General features: G+C 36.9%; 1 protein-coding gene across 4 annotated transcripts in view; it reads left to right on the top strand.

Annotated features, from left to right (window-relative positions):
• The window catches only part of GBE1 (1,4-alpha-glucan branching enzyme 1), a 307,746-nt gene that overhangs the window by 211,485 nt on the left and 76,943 nt on the right, over positions 1-19,318 (top strand). For all 4 annotated transcript variants that reach the window (XR_011254718.1, XR_011254725.1, XR_011254726.1 and 1 more), the window contains exons 10-12: positions 3,939-4,037; positions 11,585-11,695; positions 16,848-17,019. Coding sequence is in view for 1 of the 4 variants with exons in the window: in XM_069578687.1 (XP_069434788.1) it covers positions 3,939-4,037; positions 11,585-11,695; positions 16,848-17,019 (382 nt within the window). In the remaining 3 variants the exon portion in view is untranslated. The remainder of the gene's footprint in view (positions 1-3,938; positions 4,038-11,584; positions 11,696-16,847; positions 17,020-19,318) is intronic.

The following is a 19,318-nucleotide window of genomic DNA, read 5'->3' as shown; positions in this document are numbered from 1 at the left end:
AAAATAGTAAGACTGTCATTGAAAGAGTCAGAGTTAAGTAGTATTTTCATGTTGTTGGCATTTAGTTCATTGAAATGAAATGTAGTCACGATGGTCTCTTTCCTGTAGTATTTATTGTTTGTATAGTCTTGTTTCTAAGCATCATTTCTCAAAACTCAAAATCTCAAACTACTGATATGATTTTCTTGTTCGTCTCTGGATCGAGAACAGCTACTCTATTTAGGCCTTTTGCCCTCTAAATATCTTCTAGGATAGAACAATGAATCCTAAATTCCTGGAGTAAATTTTCATATAATTTTCTTTTAACCCACAATTACAATGTCATCTTGATATCCTATATTGTTTCACAGTCTCATCTTACCTGTATTTAGTCATAACTTATAAGACTTTCTCATGCTTGTGCTAATACTTTCTGTGCTGAATATTTTTAATGTACTTCAGAAGATATTTTAAACTTTTATTTTATAGTTTATATATTTTAATTTTTATCTGTCAAACATAAAAAAAGTTTTTTAACTACTTATAAAAGTTAAGTATATTTATGGCAATTTGAAACAAAGACATTATGTATGACAAATTACTATAAACAATTAATGATAGGGCACATCAAAAGCAGGTACTGAAGAAAAAGAAGCAATTATTTAATACATGAAACTGAAAATTGTTACATTGATCTTTCCGTTCATTTCAAGTAAAATAGTTTCATCATCTAGGGAGCTTTTGTCTGATTATTAGTGTTTCTACCAATGAAACTTTGAGACTTTAGCCTACTTTGTATTACTTGGCTTTAGATTTTTTTAAAACAAGATGTGTCTTCAATTTATTCTACTTAAATTGAAAACTACTTCAATTTCAATACATCACTTTTCTGTCTAGTGGGAGTCTGTTCAAGAAGTGGAATTGATCCTCATGAACTTTTTTTTTAAGAGAGGAATGTGGTGTAACGAATAAGTAATGCAATGTTATATACAGTCCTGTATATTCAATTTAGTTATAATGATAGTTATTAAAATTGAAGCCTTTTTTTCTGGAATATGTCTACCTTTATACGTGGTTATATTTGCTATATTAATATAGCAATATTTTATTGAAAATATTTTATTGAAAAATATTTTTTGATGACTGAAGCTTTCTCTCCCTCTGGAATAGTCATAAGTGATCTTTAGATTAAATAACTAAAGCTATTTTAACTTCATTGGAAGCATATATGACCATTTGAATATCCTTTTGTTATCAACTTCTTTATATTTAAGTATATTTATTTTCATGACCATTGCATTTTCTTATTTTCTTCTTTTAAGATTTTAAAAGAGTAATTCTTAACTCTCCACTTGCAAACAAGAGCTACAAATACCTCATATGCATTAACAAGGCAAGCTTCTAGGAGTCAGACTCAGGAGTTAAGACTTATTGGTCTCCAGATATTTGTCTTAAGAAATCTTAAGACAAATATATGTCTTAAAGAAATAGCAGATTCTATTTCTTTATGAAGCTATTTTCTAAAACTACCTATAGACCAAATATAGAAAGCACCTTAATGTTTTCTTGAGAAAAAAATTATCTTGATCTTTGATGCCATCTTATTAGTTGTCTCATGAAAACTCTGGATCTTATAAAAACTTTTCCAGGAAGGTACTGTGTATGTATGTCCAGTGTCTAACACAGGTGCCTGATACTTAACATATATGTAGCCAGCCTTAGTAAGGACTTGAACTGAATACCTATCATAACTCTGAAAATGTGACATAAAATAATTTCTTATCTGTTAACCATTCATCCTTTTTCATTTTTTTGATTCATCTTTTTCCACTTTTATAAACTTATAAAAAAGTATGTAGAATAAGATATAAGTATGTAGAATAATAATAAAATAATGGATATTTTCTTATGTATATATTCCACCATACTATATTTTGTTGTACCTCTCTTCCATTAGAAAACAATGAACACGTTATTTTGGAAGTCCAGAGAGGTCATATGTTTGTTTTTTTACAGCTTTTCTGTGGGAAGAGTTTGAGGATGGTATTATGGAAGAAGAAGCAATTAAGTCTCAGAGAGCTCAGAGTGTGTGATAGTTTTTCTTTCTTTCTTTTTTTTTTTTCCCCTTAGATTTTATTTATTTATTTTTTTTATTTTTATTTTTTATTTTTTTTACTTTACAATATTGTATTGGTTTTGCCATACATCAACATGAATCCGCCATGGGTGTACACATGTTCCCAATCCTGAACCCCCCTCCCACTTCCCTCCCCACACCATCTCTCTGGGTCATCCCAGTGCACCAGCCCCAAGCATCCTGTATCCTGCATCGAACCTAGACTGGCAATTCGGTTCTTATATGATATTATACATGTTTCAATGCCATTCTTCCAAATCTTTCATAGGAAGGAAGGATAATGATCCAAGGGAGAATTTGGGTAATGACACATACATAAAAGCTGTCAGAAGCACAGGGAAGAGTGATTATTTCAAAGGGGATGATATATTGAATATTTGAAATAAAACAGTAGAAATAATGATGGAGAGAGGTAGGTTTTTTCCTCGCACTTGCTCTGTACTTCTGTTAACATTTATGACTTCATAACACTGTAATTTCATGGTTTTGTGTGTTTGAGTGCATGCATGTTTTTTTAGGTTCTAGTTCTTGAATCCTGCAGGTCAAGTGTTATGTCTGATTTACCATCAAAGCCTTGGCAGCACCTTCATAAACCCACTCAGACAATAGTTATTGAGTTCCTGCTTTGTGCCAAGTGTTCTTCTACTATTCTAGATTCTTGGCATATGTCAGTGAGCAACAACAGCAACAACAACAACAAAAGTCCTACCCCATGTGTCTTAAATGCTAACAGTTAGGGAGGAAGCAGATAATCAAATAATAAATTATATTGTCAGTGCTTACAGTATGGTTGTTGAATTGTATCCTAAACTAAAGAATTTAAGTTTTCTGTTGTTGACTGTTGAAAGCTATTCGCAGGCAATGATAGGAGCAGACCATTCAGCAGCAGTTATTGTAAAGAGAAACTGGAGATGGGAGTTCCACTTCTGTGTGGAAACATAGTGGTCAGAATAAGTAGTTAGGTGGGTTAAGTAAGATAGTGTCTATAGAAATGAAGCAAAAGAAAATAATTTGTTTGAAAGATATTGTGGAGTTAGAATTGCTAGTACTTATACCATATTTTACCATCATTGTTACACTAATATATTTTGTTGCATCTGGGTCCTTACATCATTTTCTTTTTGCTTATCTGTTTGACCATATGTTTATTTGATTACCAATAGTCTAGTGGTAGCATGACTGTAAGAAGACCCTGTCGAAAGGTTGGATGTCTGAGTCCCAGCTCTATCTTTGAGAAGCATGTCTTTAGCGAGCCCTTCACCTCAATAAGCCTCGATTTCTGTATCTTTTAAATGAAGAGGATCCACTAGATAACCTCAATGACCCTTTCCAAGTGTAACTGACTCTTGTGAAAGCCATCTTACTGCTTTGCTCTTAATGTGCTAACTCTATTTCTATTTCATCAGAAGCTAAGTGCTCACAAAATACATTCTCTGCCACTGCTGTATACACAGAGAAGAATAACAGATATACAGCACATGTATTTTTATGTTTGATGAAAGCAGTAGCCAATATGTAGAATATTCAAAAATTAGTGTAAGAAACCATGTTTCAGCAATAACACTTTTACTAATTTGTGTTCTCTATGTGCAACTAAGGATAAAAAGTTGTCCTGCAATGAAAAGCACTACTCAAAATCTTATTGGGAAATGAGATATGCTATCACAATGCTATCTACTTTTACAATTATGCTACCAAAATACTCCAAGAGTATATACCCCCATTTATTATTTGTATTTATTTGCCTGGATTTACTGTCACAAGAATATTTAGTAAAAATTTGATCGCTATGAACTGGTAATGCTGATGCTCTTTATTTTAGGATGTATCAGGAATGCCAGCTCTGTGTTCTCCAATTTCCCAGGGAGGGGGTGGTTTTGACTATCGATTGGCCATGGCAGTTCCAGATAAATGGATACAGGTAAGGTTTAATGTAAATTTTTTTTTCCTGTGGATACTATGTCTTATGTTGGTGTATTTATTATTTCTTTGATTTATTTCTTAGTTTTGATACTATAATTGAAGTATCAAATTCTCTCATTAGTGTGTTGATTCTTGTGCCATTTAATAAGATGCCTCTCAAACTTCTAAAAGTTCTAATTTAAAGTATTCACACTTGCATTATGCAGACGTGGGGAAGATATGATTGATATAATGTTAGCTATGTAAATGGAATTTTGCATTATCAGTGCAATTATATGAAACTCTGGCATTCTATATTTAAAACACATTAAACTTCATCAAAGCATCCATATCTGCCTGCAAATCATCAATTAATGTAGAAGTCACTCCTTAATTCCTAGTACTTGTTGCTTAGTATGGTTTTTTACTCCACAGATGTGGATTTATGCATTCCTTCATTGAGTGTTTAAAAGCCCTTACCATGTGTCTGGTACTAGGAATGAATAATTGTATATGACACCTTGCATATGATTTCAAATATACTTTTATTAAATTTAATAACAATTCAAGTAGCTTGGATTATATTTTGTTTCATTTTATTTTTGTCTAAATGACCAAAGTTGTTATAAGTGATCTTTAGATAAGATTATTTTTAGATAATGTAAAATAAGACTTGGATTTGATATAGAACACTCTAGAGTGGCAAAGTCTGAGTCACAGGCTGAATATTTATACGATGTCAGATATGTATCAAATAATCATTGCTTTCTGATAATGTTCTTTAGTACAGACATGAACTGGTGCCATGAGATCACAGTGGCAGAAGAGCTTAAACTTTGAATACAGAAACCACGAAGCCTTTTCTGAAGGAAGTGGTTATTGTAATCATCTCATGTCTCTTCTGAGTCCACAGGCAATTTGGGCAGTGCACAGCTGTGACACTGGAGAAGGAAATGGAAACCCACTCCAGTGTTCTTGCCTGGAGAATCCCAGGGACGGGGAAGCCTGGTGGGCTGCTTTCTATGGGGTTGCACAGGGTCGGACACGACTGAAGCTACTTAGCAGCAGCAGCAGCTGTGCCATTAAAACTCTAGCAGTACAACTTCTGCTTTTCCATCTATCGATTTCTTAATCATTATCAGGTCAAAAAAATAAGTGTTTTACAAACCTGATTAGAGTTAGAAACCAAAGAGACTTTGCTAGCTGGGAAAGTTGCTTTGTATTTGTTATTAAAAAAAAAAAATGTTGTGATCTTCAAGTTTCTTACCTTGGTTTAGGTTCTTTATCCACCCACCATCTTTTACGATTTCTAATCTTCCGCAAAGATGTTTTCCCCCTTGCAAGTGCCAAATCTTGCTTTTTTAACATCCTATTGAAAAGCCTTCATCAGGCTTTCAGCAGATTCAAGGATATTTAAAGGTGTACGTCAACCTAGAATTATTTTAATCAATCATAGCTCAGAGCAGGCTATTTCCTCCTCTTAGTAATAATGGCAGTTTTCTTTTTTTTTTTTAATATTTAACTTTCTTAACACTTCAGTACCTTGTATACTCAAGGTGCTGTACTAGGCGGTACATCATACAAATGGAAGGAAAAAAATGTATTGTTCTCCATTTAGATTTCTGTGGAGTTAAACAGGTGGTAAATTGGTAAAGAATTCGTCTGCCATCACAGAAGACACCAGACATACAGGTTCAATCCCTTGGTCAGGGAGACCCCCTGGAGAAGGAAGTGGCAACCTATTCCAGTATTCTTGCTGGGATAATCCCTTGGACAGAGGAGCCTGACAGGATACAATCTATGGGTTTGCAAGTGTCGGACACAACTTAGCTAATAAACCACTACCATAACATCTTGCAAAGTTATAGTACAATATCACAATCAGGATAGTGACATGGACATAATCAAGACATGGAACATTACCACGAGTTTCCCAAATGTTGCCTTTAGAGCCACACCTACTCCTTTCTTCCCCAAGTCACTCCTGAACCTTTGGCCACCACTAACCTGATCTCCATTTCTATAATTTTTTTCATTTCAAAAATGTTATATAAATGGAATAATACAGTATGCAACCTTTTGGGCTTATCATTTTTCACTCAGTCAAATTCTCTGGGGATTTCATGTAGGTTGTTGCATGTATCAGTAGTATATTTCTTTTCAAGATTTTTTTTAAAATTTTTATTGGAGTATAGTTGATTAACAATGTAATGTTAGTTTCAGGTAAGAGCAAAGTAAATCAGTTAAACATATACATATACCCACACTTTTTTTTTTTTAAGAGTCTTTTCCCATATAGGCCATTACAGATTTTTGAGTAGAATTTCCTGTGCTATATAGTATGTTCTTATCAATTATCTATTATATATAAATGTGCTTAGTCATTTCAGTGGTGTCTGACTCTTTGCAACCCTATAGATTGTAGCCTGCCAGCCTCTTCTGTGCATGAGATTCTCCAGGCAAGAATACTGGAGTGGGGAATCTTCCTGAATCAGGGATCAAACCCATGTCTCCGGCGTCTCCTGCATTGCACATGGATTCTTTATCCACTGAGCCATTTGGGAAGCCCCATTTTATGTATAATAGTATGTATATGTCAATCCCAGTCTCCCAATTTATCCCTCCCCCTCTTTACCCGCTGGGAGCGATGTTTGTTTTCTATATCTGTGATGCTACTTCACTGTTTCCCTTTCTTTGTGTTGAATGCTATCTCATGGCATGGTTGTATCACAGTTTGTTTAATTATTTTTCCAGTGAAAGATATCTCGACTGTTTCTAGGTTTTAGCTGCTATAAAGAGAGCTACTATAAACATTTGTGTACAGATTTTTGTATGAACATAAATTTTCATTACTCTATGGTAAACATCCAAAAGTACTGGGTTTTATACTGGTTGGATGTTGTTGTTATTGTTGTTCAGTCACTAAGTCGTGTCCAACTCTGCAACTCAATGGACTGCAACATGCCAAGGCTTCCCTGTCCTTTACTATCTCCTGGAATTTGCTCAAACTCATGTCCATTGAGTCAGTGATGCCATCCAACCATCTCATCCTTCCTTCATCGCCTCTTCTCCTCTCCTTCAATCTTTTCCAACATCAGGGTCTTTTCCAGTGAGTCAGCACTTTGCATCAGGTGGCCTAAGTATTGAAGCTTCAGTTTCAGTATCAGTCATTCCAATGAATATTCAGGGTTGATTTCCTATAGGACTGACTGACTTGATCTCCTTGCTGTCCAAAGGACTCTCAAGAGTCTTCCCCAGCACCACATTTCGAAAGTATTAGTTCTTCAGCACTCAGCCTTCTCTATCCTCCAATTTTCACATTAGTAAATGACCACTGGAAAAACCATAGCTTTGACCCTACAGCCCTTTGTCTGCAAAGTGATATCTTTGCTTTTTTATATGCTGTCTAGGTTTGTCATAGCTTTTCTGCCAAGAAGCATGCATCTTTTAATTTCATAGCTGCAGCTCTTTCAGCAGTGACTTTGGAGCCAAAGAAAATAAACTCTGTCACTGTTTCCACTTTTTCCTCAAATATTTGCCATGAAGTGGTGGAACCAGATGCCGTGATCTTAGTTTTCTGAATATTGAGTTTTAAGCCAGCTTTTTCACTCTCCCCTTTCACTTTCATTAAGAGGCTCTTTAGCTCCTCTTTGCTTTCTGCCATTAAAGTGGTATCATCTGTATATCTGAGGTTGTTGATATTTCTCCCAGCAATCTTGATTCCAGCGTGTGCTTCATCCAGCCTGGCATTTCATATGATGTTCTTTGCATATGAGTTAAATAAGCAGGGTAACAATATATAGCCTTGATGTACTTACTCCTTTCCCAGTTTGGAACCAGTCTGTTTTTCCATGTCTGGCTCTAAGTGTTGCTGTTAGACTTGCATGCACATATATCATGAGGCAGGTCAGGTGGTCTGGTATTCCCATCTCTTGAAGAATTTTCCACAGTTTGTTGTGATCCGCACAGTCAGAGGCTTTCAAACTATTTTTCTGAGTAGTTGTACCATTTTGCATTACCACAAGCAACTTTGGAGAGATCCAATTTCTGTACATTCTTGAACAATGCATTTGTTATTGTTGCTATTTTTTATATTGATCATTCTATCAGGTGTGCAGAAATATCTCACTGAGTTTAGTTTGCATTTTCTTAATGGCGTATGATGAGGAACTTGTTTTCTTGTGCTTTATTTGCCATCTTTATATCTTCTTCAGTGAAATGTCTGTTTTATGTCTTTTGACCATTTTCTAATTGGATCATTTATTTACTGTGGAGTTTTGAGAGTTCTTTATATAGTTTAGATTCAACCCTTTTGTGAGGTGGTATGTGGTTGACAAATATATTTATACTGGTCTTTGCTTGTGTTTTCATCCTCTACATGTCGACTTCCACAGAGCTAAAGTTCTTTGTTTTCTTTAAATTTAAGGAAGGCCAGTTTATCATTTTTTTTCCCTTTTAGAGACCTATTTTGGTGACAAGTCTAAGAATTCTCTGATTCTCCTATATTTTCTATTAAACATTTATAATTTTATGTTTAAGTCCATAGTCCACTTGAGTTACTTTTTGTACAATCAGTGTTTAAGGTTTTGTTTTGTTTTGTCTAAAGATGTCTAATATTTCCAGCATGATTTGTTGAAAAGTCTAACCTATTTCCATTGAATTATTTTAACACAGCAGTCCAACTTAACTGGGCATATTTGCATAGGTTTATAGATTGTGAATAGACATATACAAATACTACACTGAATCTAAATAATACAAAGTGTCTTAAAATAATACAAATCTACTGTCATATGGTCACAAATCTGAAATGATCTTCCTAGACTAAAAATCAAGGCTTCATAAGGCTGCATTCCTTCTGGAGGTTCTATTTCTTTGACTTTTCTATCTTCTAAAACCCACCTGTATTCCTTGGTTCATGAGCCCTCCCCCCATCTTCAAAGCCAGCAGGGTAGCATCTTCAAAGCTCTGTCTTACTCTGACAACCCAAGCACCTTTTAAGAAAGATTCCTGTAATTACATTGGGCCCATCCAGGTAATCTGGAGAAGGGAAATGGCAACCCACTCCAGTATTCTTGCCTGGAGAATCCCGTGGACAGGGGAGCCTAGTCCATGGAGTCGCACAGAGCCAGACGCAAAGACTGAATGAAGCGGCTTAGCATGCATGTATGCATGCACTGGAGAGGGAAATGGCAACCCACTCCCGTGTTCTTGCGTGGAGAATCCCAGGGACAGAGGAGCCTTGTGGGTTGCTGTCTATGGCGTCCCACAGAATCAGACATGACTGACAGGATTTAGCAGCAGCAGCAACATTCGGGTAATCCAGCATAATCTCCCCATCTCAATGTCCTTAACTTCCACAGATCTCTGAAGTCCTTCTTGCCATGTAAGGTGACATATTCACAGACTCTGGGTATTAGGATATAAACACCTGTGGGTGGTCATTATTCTGCCTAATACAGTCTGCCCTCTGGTGCCTGGTGATTCACACTGGAGTTACGGGGGATGGCTGCTGCTGCTAAGTCCTGTCGACTCTGTGCAGCCCCATAGACAGCAGCCCACCAGGCTCCCCCGTCCCTGGGATTTTTCAGGCAAGAACACTGGAGTGGGTTGCCATTTCCTTCTCCAGTGGATGAAAGTGAAAAGTGAAAGTGAAGTCCCTCAGTTGTGTCCGACTCTTGGCGACCCCATGGACTGCAGCCTACCAGGCTCCTCCGCCCGTGGAATTTTCCAGGCAAGAGTACTAGAGTGGGTTGCCATTGCTTTCTCCAACGGGGGGATGGCTAAGCACCTCTGAATTCCATTGAGCAAAAAAAAAAAAAAAAGCAAAGGAAGATACAAACAGGCTGTAACTCTATTTTGTGTACCAAAATCTGCATTAATTTCCTATTGCTGTATAACCAACTACCACAAACTTAGCAATTTAGAGCATTTCTGTTATTATCTCACCCTTTCTTTGAAGGACATCTATTGTGTTCAAAGTTCCCTGCCACCCTCCAGGTAAAGAATTATACAAAGAGGTGAATCAGAGGGAGTGGGAATCATAGGAACCATTTTAGAATTCTGCCTGTCAGTGTGCAGGACAGAGAAATGAGCCCCCTTTAGAAAGATTGTGTTGCGTGAAAGAACAGGCTCTTTTTAGGCTGTTAATTCTGTGGAGCAGCAGCTTTTATATGATAGTCAGAGGAAGGGATTTTGCTGGATGTCTGAGTGGTGAGAAAACAAAACAAAGCAAAACAATGCAGAGTTTCACAATGGCAGCCTAAGGAGGAAAGCATTTCACGGGAAGGGGTAGGGACAGCATTCTTGTGCAGCAAGCGTTTGCCTAAGAAAGGACTTAGGACACAATCATAATCTGAAATTTCTGCAAGTTCATTTGCACTGAAGAGGTTTGAGAGGTACAGAAGCCACACTGGAGACTGAGTAACAACCCATTTGGAGACAAAAATGTGTACACTGTTAAGATTTATCTCAGAGAGGCAGCAGTAAGTGGTGGTGGGAAGTGAGATCTTAATTCCCTTCCCAGGAATTGAACCTGGGTAGCCTGGATGAGAACCAAGAATCCTAGCCACCTGACCAGCCAGGGCTAGAGGCTGGAAGCTACTTTTCCCTGGATCTTTGACCTCAGTGAGAAATGCATTTGTCACGGAGGCAGAAAATGTAAATGCAGGTACAAAGTTTATTGTTAGAGGCATAGCATAACAACAAGTGGGAAAGCACACAGAGAAATGGTTTATTTAGTTAAGATGGAAGCAAAGCAGGAATGCACACTCAGAGAGAAGGGTGCGGTGAAGAGCAGTGATGTAAAGAGGCCATGCCAGGACTCTTACTTAAGGTGTTTACAAGAGGTAAAGACTGGCTATTTACTCTGTTTCTGTTGTTACTTACATTTTGAAGGGCAAACAGGAGGCTGATTTTAAATGCCTTAGCTGGAGCCCACCCATCTCTTATGTCAGGAAATACAAAGGGGAGGCTGGTTATAGGTATTCTGTGGGAAGCCCACTGTTTACTGCCTCATGAAATGCACACAGAAGGTCAGCTGTAGATATCTAACCTGGAGCCCATCTATTTCCTGCCCCAGGATGATAATTATTTCATCATAATCAGCTTTTATACATTGAAACAATAGTTTCTTTTCATTTATTTTAGGAAGAGTACAAGACACTCTTTTTGCTAACTTTTTTTTTCATTCCAAGCTAAAATGGTAGCAAGTATATCTCTACCTTGTGGAAGGATCTACTGCACAACACTTTACTGTAGTCATTAATCAAGAAGTAGCAGCTGTTACAGAAAAAGAAAAAAAGTTGCCAAAATCCTAAAGTGCAGTGATCAAATCATCTGCACAAAAGTGAGCACGTGCACACCCACACACAACACCACTGTCATTTGGATAGTCTGTACAAAAGCTGTGATTTCAGTAAAAGTGTCAACAAAGCTATTTTTGTTCCGTGGGTGTGCTTGTATCCGTGTGTCATAATTTGGATTGATATGATATATACCCTAAGTTTGGGTTATAAAGTAAGAATAGTAGTGATGTATTGAAATTATTTCCTGTCTTGCATTTAGTTACTGAAAGAATATAAAGATGAAGATTGGAACATGGGCAATATAGTGTATACACTCACAAACCGACGCTACCTTGAAAAGTGCATTGCCTACGCAGAGAGCCATGATCAGGTAAATAAGTATGTGTGTAAACCGTTCTCTCTCTCTGCCTGTATCTGTAAATGTATCTAAAATAAGCATATCTCAATACAAATTTCTATAGTTCAATACAATTAATGTAATGTGTTATATGTCTATTTTATGTGACAGCTACTCTTACTTGAAAAACTGTTCAGGGACTTCCATGGTGGACCCATAGTTAAGAGTTTGCCTTCCAGTGCAGAAGGTACAGGTTCGATCCCTTGTCAGGGAGCTAAGATCCCATGCATCTCACAGCCAAAAAAACCTAAACATAAAACAGAAGCAGTATTGTAACAAATTCAATAAAGACTTTAAAAATGGTTAAATCAAAAAACCTTTAAAAAAGAAAAGACATTTAAAAATTACTTTGTAGATCCATAAATTTCAACTTCAAAATGCAGTACTACTTTTACCCTGCCAAACTGTAATTAAGCGACTGTGAATGACAGTTGCAAGTGCTATCTTACAAGTTTTCCTTTGTTGTCACGAGAAGAATGTTGGTGCTAATCCAGGTTAATTTTAATTTCCTTTCCGTTTTAGTTTTCCTTCTAAAGATTTTCTTTTCTGCCTTTTCACTTGCTTTCATCATTTTTCCCCCCTCAGTCACTAAATCCTTTGCTGATTGATCACCCTGATCTCTGTCCCTCTTTTTCAGTCCATCGTCTGTAATGTAGCCTGAGTTATTTTCCAAAGGGCAAAGCTAATTTTCTCAACCCAGATCTTTTGGTTAAAGCTTCTCACACACAGCCTGTCATATCTTGGCCCATGCCAAAGTTTATTCTCTGTTCAATCCTCCAAGTGTTCTGTTCTTCAATACTGTAAAACTTTCACCCATTCATAAATAGGTCAATCTTGTCCCAGTCTTATACTTCCCCCACACACCTGCAAATGCATACTTCACCTGGGAAGCTACTATAAAGAACTAATGCTCTGACTCAGGTGTGTTTCCTGAGGCTTTCATCCAGGTGTATAGGGGAAAAAGTGGTTTCCCAAGTCTTCATGTTCTCATCACATTTTAAGCAGAATATTTGTTTACATTTGTATTTCCAGCCTTAGTACTATGACTTCTCCTAGTAGTCACTCAATAAAGATAAATAAATGAAAAAGGCCATTTAGTTATTGAAATCATGGAACCAGAGATCAAATTGCCAATATCCGCTGGATCATGGAAAAAGCAAAAGAGTTCCAGAAAATCATCTATTTCTGCTTTATTGACTATGCCAAAGCCTTTGACTGTGTGGATCACAATAAACTGTGGAAAATTCTGAAAGAGATGGGAATACCAGACCACCTAACCTGCCTCTTAAGAAATCTGTATGCAGATCAGGAAGCAACAGTTAGAACTGGACATGGAACACCAGACTGGTTCCAAATAGGAAAAGGAGTACGTCAAGGCTGTATATTGTCACCCTGCTTATGTAACTTCTATGCAGAGTACATCATGAGAAACGCTGGGCTGGAAGAAACACAAGCTGGAATCAAGATTGCCGGGAGAAATATCAATAACCTCAGATATGCAGATGACACCACCCTTATGGCAGAAAGTGAAGAGGAGCTAAAGAGCCTCTTGATGAAGGTGAAAGAGGAGAGTGAAAAAGTTGGCTTAAAGCTCAACATTCAGAAAACGAAGATCATGGCCTCTGGTCCCATCACTTCATGGGAAATAGATGGGGAAACAGTAGAAACAGTGTCAGACTTTATTTTTGGGGGCTCCAAAATCACTGCAGATGGTGACTGCAGCCATGAAATTAAAAGACGCTTACTCCTTGGAAGGAAAGTTATGACCAACCTAGACAGCATATTCAAAAGCAGAGACATTACTTTGCCGACTAAGGTCCGTTTAGTCTAGACTATGGTTTTTCCAGTGGTCATGTATGGATGTGAGAGTTGGACTGTGAAGAAGGCTGAGCGCCAAAGAATTGATGCTTTTGACCTGTGGTGTTGGAGAAGACTCTTGAGAGTCCCTTGGACTGCAAGGAGATCCAACCAGTCCATTCTGAAGGAGATCAACCCTGGGATTTCTTTGGAAGGAATGATGCTAAAGCTGAAGCTCCAGTACTGGGGATTGGGGGCAGGAGGAGAAGGGGATGGCAGAGGATGAGATGGCTGGATGGCATCACAGACTCGATGGATGTGAGTCTGAGTGAACTCCGGAGCTGGTGATGGACAGGGAGGCCTGGCGTGCTGTGATTCATGGGGTCGCAAAGAGTCGGACACGACTGAGCGACTGAACTGAACTGTCCTCATAAACAATATAAAATGAAGTCTTTATACGTTAAAAAGACAGTAAACCTTTTGAAATTATTTGCAGTATATGAATTAAGAAAATTGAAGTTGAGCAATAAGTTCCTGTGTTATTTCAGCAGAAATTGACAATTTAAGTTGGAAACTAGTTTTTCAGATGTCTCCTCTTACTATTAAGAAAGTGTAAGTAGACCAGAGGTCAGCTATCAAGGCCCATGAGCCAAATTCTGCCTGCTGCTTGTTTTTACAAGGTAACTGGAACACAGGCATACTCATTCAATTACCTATTGTCTGTGACTGCTTTGGAGTGTTAATGGCAGGTTTCAGTAGTTGAGACTGAGAAAATAGCCCACTGCCTAAACTATGTACTGTTGGCCTATACGGAAACTTTAATCATTCATGAAATAGACATATGGAGTTTTATATCTTCCTAATTGGAGTAGTACTTTCTTTTAAATTGGCTATGAAACAAATCAAATAAATACCAATGAAAACACCAGAACCAAAATGTAACAAAATAAGAAATGAATAATATTAATTTAAGGATAAGTAAATCCCTTGTCAAGTATATTCAGTTCATTTCACTGTCTGTCATTTCGGACTCTTTGCAACCCCATGGACGGCAGTAGACAGGCTTTCCCATCCATCACCAATTCCCGGAGCTTACTCAAACTCATGTCCATCAAGTGTTGATGCCATCCAACCATCTCATCCTCAGTCATCTCCTTTTCCTCCCACGTTCAGTCTTTCACAGCATCAGGGTCTTTTCCAATGAGTCAGTTCTTCACATCAGGTAGCCAAAGTTTGGAGTATCAGCTTCAGCATCAATCTTTTAGGATTGACTGGTTGGATCTCCTTGCAGTCCAAGGGACTCTCAAGAGTATTCTCCAACAACACAATTCAAAAGCATCAGTTCTTCAGCGCTCAGCTTTCTTCCAACTATCCTTTCCATTCATGTCCAACTATCACTTCCATTCATGTCTATGGAAAAACCATAGCTTTGACTAGATGATGGACCTTTGCTGGCAAAGTAATGTCTCTACTTTTTAATGCGCTGTCTAGGGTGGTCATAACTTTCCTTCCAAGGAGTAAGTGTCTTTTAATTTCATGGCTGCAGTCACCATCTGCAGTGATTTTAAAGCCCCCCAAAATAAAGTCTCTTGTTGTTTTCATTGTTTCCCCATCTATTTGCCATGAAGTGATAGGACCAGATGCCATGATCTTGGTTTTCTGAAAGTGAGTTTTAAGCCAGCTTTTTCACTCTCCTCTTTCTCTTTCATCAAGAGGCTCTTTAGTTCTTCTTCGCTTTCTTCTATAAGGGTGGTGTTACCTGCATACCTGAGGTTATTGATATTTCTCCCGGTAATCTTGATCCCAGCTTGTGCTTCTTCCAGTCCAGCATTTCTCATGATGTACTCTGCATAGAAGTTAAACAAGCAGGGTGACAATATACAGCTTGATGTACTCCTTTCCCGATTTGGAACCAGTCTGTTGTTCCACATCCACTTCTAACTGTTGCTTGTCTGCATACAGATTTTTCAGGAGGCAGGTCAAGTGATCTGTTATTACCATCTCTTTAAAAAATTTTCCACATTTTTTTGTGTGTCAAGTATATAACAATATGAAAATTAAAATACATTTTAAGCTTCTAGCCAATTGTAGCACATTTGGGTTCCAATTTATGTTTATTTTATATGAATGAATAAAAGAATAAGGAAGTGAGTGAAATAAACAAATTGAAGATGAAACTGATAGATTAATTTCATAATTTTTCTTCCAAGATGTACAGAAACAGTATGGAAGACTTATTTCATACTTTAAAGATCCATGTAATTCCACTTTGTATTAAAAATTGTCCGGAATATACAAAAAGATGTAAGTTACCTAATTCTTCCTAAAAGCAAACATACTCTGAATTTTAAACCTAATAAAAATTACAAATATGAACATATGAAAATAGTTTAGACTTTAAAATAGGTTTATAAAGAAAAATATTTTTCTAAAACTGAAAATAATTGTACAGTAATATGGTGAGGCGATTATGGTTTAATCTCTGTGTTTCTCTATATATTCTTCCTATCAATAAATAATCCTTGGCATTAATTAGCTATTTTTAACCATAAATCATTCCAATTAAGAGACCTTTTCTGCTGCTCAGGGTGTTTCTGAGTTATCTGTCCCATTTGTCAACTATTATATTTTCATATAAAACAAACTTGTTTTAGATTAGATTTCAAATATAATAAGAAAGCAAGTTCTACATTTTAAGAAAAAGTTGTCAGTTTGCTCCTGAAAGGAAAAAAGGTCCATTGTGATATATTTATGTACATGTTTTATGTACATAAATATAAGTGCATATACATATAAATGATTTCTAAGAAACTCTTCCATTCTTTTAAAACAATAAAGTCATGATATACAAGTCATTTTTAAAAACCGTATTAGTATTCTAATAGTGTAATCTAAGATTATGGGATTGTATGAAATCGTGTGTAAAACTTATGAAAATTGTCAAGCATTACAGAATTTAAGGAATCTGTCATTCAATTTTTAAAAATCCATTGTTTAAATTCTTTAAAAAGGCTATTAGTATTTTAAACATTATAACATATATTATTCTAATTTCTCATGCTTAGTATTAGCAAATATTCAGGTAGCTTATCATGAGTTTTTCACCAAGCTATTTTATAAGTAAAAGAAACAGATATAGGAGCTTTCTCATGTATTTCACCAGTTTACCTTCAGCATAGATAGTGACTATTGAGAAATACATGGAATTAATACTAATTCACACACTTCTCCTGTACAGTTTTTATGAAATCACGTGTTACTCTAGCATAAATGACAACTCCCTAGTACCTATTCTTTGCATTTACATCAGTGACTTTTGTTTTATTAGGCACTCGTTGGGGATAAGACGTTGGCATTTTGGTTGATGGATGCTGAAATGTATACCAACATGAGTGTTCTGACCCCATTTACTCCCGTTATTGATCGTGGAATACAGCTTCATAAGATGATTCGACTCATTACTCACGCACTTGGTGGAGAAGGGTATCTCAATTTCATGGGTAAGTATGAATTGAACCTATATCCAATCTGTGTTTAAAATGTTAACCAATATTATATATGACACAAGTCATGTAGGATATTGTGCTGTAGCTGTTCAGGTTTAAAATAGAATATTATAATTTTATTTCTGTAAAACAGTGTCATTTGTAAACTGTAAAAATTAAATTAAGATTATTGTTATACTAATATATGTTGCAAAATTAACCTAATGGCTGGTATCTTATTTAATATTGTTGTCAATAAGTGGGGTGAATTTTTTTTAAACATAGAATTGTTACTCTGAATTTAATCATTCTGATTTATTTTATTATCATAGTGTTTGCACATTGAACATAGAAGATGTAATTGTCATGTCATAACAACATACTGAGCTAATATTATTGGTCTTCTTTGAGGTAACTGTACACCAGTACATTTGTATTATAAATGTGCAAACCAGTATTGTGATGGACAAAATAGATACTTATTTAAAAAATAGGAAACATGACTATTCAAAAGTCATTGCTTTCTGAAGAATCTTGAATTATAAAATATACAATCAACTAGCATTGTTTTCTGTTCTATTTGGTCAACCAAAACCATTTGAGTTTTAGGAAATTTTACCAGTTTTTAGGGTAGAGAGAGCTGGAAAGACTGGGAATGCATATGGGAGCCTGACTTAATTTTCTGTAATAAAAGCCTTAGGAAGTGAAAAGTGAAAGTCACTCAGTTGTGTCTGACTGTTTGTGACACCATGGACTATACAGTCCATGGAATTCTCCAGGCCAGAATATTAGGGTGGGTAGCCATTCCCTTCTCAAGGGGCTCTTCCCAACCCAGGAATCACTTTGGATTAATTCATTTCTACCTGAAAGTTTTTATTAAAAATATCTCTGATCTGATTTATAAAAGTCTCTATCATTTGCCATCTTGAGACTAGGAAGCTAAATCCAATAAAGCACATACCAGATTTTCCCTGTACAACCTGTACCTTTCAGTGCATCCCTCTCCTCTCAACCTGTCAGGAAGTGACCCTCATGACCTTGAGATTGTACTTTGTCTTCCAGGCACCAACCTGGGCATTCTGGGTGGACTTTGAAGGCACTGTATTCATAAGTAAAATCAGCCTCAGTTCCTTAAAGGCAGCTGGTCCTCCCAGACACAGTGACCATCATTCACAAGTATAGCCTTTCCTAGTAGAGAAACAAAATCAGTGATGACCTCTGAGTTCATGCTGTTGGTCTTGTCATTAATTCTTGAAGCCCACTGCATCCGAGCATTCTATTAATCCAGACTTAGTTTACTGCTTTAGTCTGGAAGTTGTATAAGCATTGTCAGCTCAGAAGCCTGCACTGAAGAGTTGAGAATGTCAGTAGTTTGTAGTACCTGATAGAGTTTTTTTCCTGAGACTGTCCTTCATTGAAGACAATTCTAGCCCATAGCATGTAACATAGCATCTGAGTAAAACAAAACTATCTGCAGATAACAGAGACTTAATGTCCATAGTTCAGAGAAGGCAATGGCAACCCACTCCAGTATTCTTGCCTGGGAAATCCCATGGACAGAGGAGCCTGGTAGGCTGCAGTCCATGGGATCACGAAGAGTTGGATACGACTGAGCGACTTCCCTTTCACTTTTCACTTTCATGCATTGGAGAAGGAAATGACAACCGACTCCAGTGTTCTTGCCTGGAGAATCCCAGGGGCAGGAGCCTGGTGGGCTGCCGTCTATGGGGTCACACAGAGTTGGACATGACTGATGTGACTTAGCAACAGCAGCAAATGTCCCTAGTTAATTGAATATTGATAACTTTCAGATAAAAAATGTCTGAAGAAAGTTCATAGTGAGAACTATTTCTTGAATCTTGGTATTAATATTTTCCCTGAAGGTAAAAATGGATCATGGACAGCTAAGATCTTAACAAATCTCCAGTAATTTCATAACTTATTTGAAATGTTTTTTATTAATATCATTTTAACTGTATATATTTAACCGAGGGCTGACTGAACTGCTTTTCTGTTTTGGAAACTCTTCTCATAGAACTTTCAATAGTAACCCAACTAAATAAACATAATTATCTATTAGTGTGTCTCTTATACGAAGAAGGCAATGGCAACCCACTCCAGTACTCTTGCCTGGCAAATCCCATGGACAGAGGAGTCTGGTAGGCTGCAGTCCATGGGGTCGCTAGGAGTCAGATGTGACTGAGTGACTTCACTGTCACTTTTCACTTTCATGCACTGGAGAAGGAGATGGCAACCCACTCCAGTGTTCTTGCCTGAAGAATCCCAGGGACGGGGGAGCCTGGTGGGCTGCCGT

Source organism: Ovis canadensis, chromosome 1 (assembly GCF_042477335.2).
Source record: "Ovis canadensis isolate MfBH-ARS-UI-01 breed Bighorn chromosome 1, ARS-UI_OviCan_v2, whole genome shotgun sequence".
Classification (NCBI taxonomy): Eukaryota; Metazoa; Chordata; class Mammalia; order Artiodactyla; family Bovidae; genus Ovis; species Ovis canadensis.
Note: the sequence above shows the minus strand (reverse complement) of the source record. Positions and strands in the feature narration are given on the sequence as shown.